Raw genomic sequence first — 1,916 nt, 5'->3', positions numbered from 1 at the left:
CTCGGAGCCGCCCCGGCACGCTGCCAGCAAGGCCCTTTGGGGTTTGAACTATGAGTCTGCACGAGGAGGGGGAAAAGAAAAGTTTCCCAGTGTCGGGCAATGATTTGCCCTTCGCAATCCCTGTTATTCACGCCTCTCCACACGGCTGCTCAGAGCAGCAGCTCACTCCTGGGGGTCGCTCTGCAAGCACTGCCCTCTGCCTGCTGGACAAGACCACGCGAGCGCAGGCTCTGAAATGGTCTTGTGAGCGCAGCCCCCGCAGGCACGGGGGGGTGAAGCCTGCGGAGCCGCAGGGTCGCTCCCAATCCCATGGGGGCACGTCACCCCGTCCGGCTGCTCAGCACCTTTGCAGGCACAGATTCTGCCCTGGCTGTTACACCCGGCTCCCCGTGGCATCCGGAGGAGCTGAGCAAGCACTTGCAAGCAGAGTTCCTCCAACACGTCCTAAGGACAGGCCATGAACTTGTTCCCTTCCCCTGCCTCCCGCCTTTGCCTTTCATAGAATGGTTTGGGTTGGAAGAGACCCCTAGAGGTCATCCAGTCCAACCCCCTTTGCAGTGCCCGTTTTAATTTACAGGTTTATCCCTCTGCAGGACAAAAGTCTGCGTTTCAGGTTCAGAGGAGCCCACGCAGCGGCGGTTCTGGCTCAGCAGCCCCCGAGCTCCGGCGGGCTCGGCGCCGTGCGGGTACGAGCCATTTCTGTACCAAGTAGCTCAGCACCAGAATTCATTTTGCTCACGCGTAACTGGGCTGAGAAGCCCAGAAAACCAGTGTAAAGGCGGCGCCTGCACATGCAGCTGCAACGACGCTTTAGGAACGGTTTCCTTAGCCGCGCGCCTGGCCTGCCGGATGAGTAAACCCGACAGCAAGGCTGGGCTCCGGGCTGCTTGCACACCACCTCCCCCCAGGAAAGGCCAACAGAAACCTTGTCCCATGTTCTCACGGCTTTTTCAACGTGAGTGTCTTCCGCGGCCCCAATGCCATTGCGCTCGGCCATGGGACCGGCCCCAGAGGGGGCTCAGCCCCGCGCCCCTACCTGCTTGGAGACCTTGAGCCAGGTTTTCTTCAGGCGGAAGATGGCGCTGCGGTTGAGCGAGGAGGTGATCTCCAGCACCGCGTTGTAGTTGTGCAGGCACCGGCAGATGTCCGCCACCGCCACCCACTTCTCGATGGCGCTCACCCGCGCGTTGATCTCCTCGTTCCGGAGGATCTCCGACGCTATCAAGTTGCTGACCTGGGGAGGGGGGGGAGATGCCCGTCCCAGCCCAGGTGTCAGGAGGGCTTTGGCCAACAGCGCGTGCCCCCCCACCTCGCAGCATCTTCAACAATTATTTCCCTTCTCCGCAGCGGCCCCAGCAGGAGCAACTGCACCGGCTCTGCTCCGCCTGCCGCGGGTCCTTAGGGCACGTAGCACCCGGGGGGGCAGGAAAAGCTCATCCATCCCCATCCCTGGCGATGGCCCGTGGCAGGGTGGCTGCGCTGCCTCGCCTCTGCCCACCCCCCCGTCCCCGCCGCGCCTGCGCTTACGTCATTAAAGTGTTTTGTGTTCTTCATGATGTAAGGAGTCCTTTCGTTCTTCTCGAGCTTCATCCAGCCTTGCCCAAAGAACTCTCTGCAAACAGCAACATCCAGGTCAACGTTTATTTCCCGTTTTCCTGAGACACCCAAGCCCTACGAGCTCCGGCCGCACCCGCACAGGACGGAGGTGCCAGGGCCCTCGCCCCCCACGCTGCCGTTAAGGGACTGCACGGACGCACTCGCACGTGTGATGGACACGGGAGGCTCTCCCTGAGCCCACCACCCCGGGGACACCAGCAGATAAACCACAGGGTCGGGCCTCAAATCTGGGCTCAAGCCCAGCCCAGGCTGGGCACAAAGCGGGCGGCAGCCGGGAAGGGGTGGCACCCTCCGGGGTT

General features: G+C 62.4%; 1 protein-coding gene across 1 annotated transcript in view; it reads right to left on the bottom strand.

Annotated features, from left to right (window-relative positions):
- Positions 1–1,916, bottom strand: part of LOC104122477 (ras-specific guanine nucleotide-releasing factor 1) — a gene marked incomplete at its 5' end in the record, with an annotated part of 15,302 nt that overhangs the window by 3,648 nt on the left and 9,738 nt on the right. Inside the window, 3 exons of the mRNA XM_035890204.1 lie at positions 740–750; positions 1,037–1,234; positions 1,528–1,612. Of these exons, the coding sequence (XP_035746097.1) occupies positions 740–750; positions 1,037–1,234; positions 1,528–1,612 (294 nt within the window). The remainder of the gene's footprint in view (positions 1–739; positions 751–1,036; positions 1,235–1,527; positions 1,613–1,916) is intronic.

Source organism: Egretta garzetta, unplaced genomic scaffold (genome assembly GCF_000687185.1).
Source record: "Egretta garzetta isolate BGI_Z169 unplaced genomic scaffold, ASM68718v1 scaffold862, whole genome shotgun sequence".
In the NCBI taxonomy this organism is placed as follows: Eukaryota; Metazoa; Chordata; class Aves; order Pelecaniformes; family Ardeidae; genus Egretta; species Egretta garzetta.
This window is presented reverse-complemented; position numbering and strand designations above follow the sequence as displayed.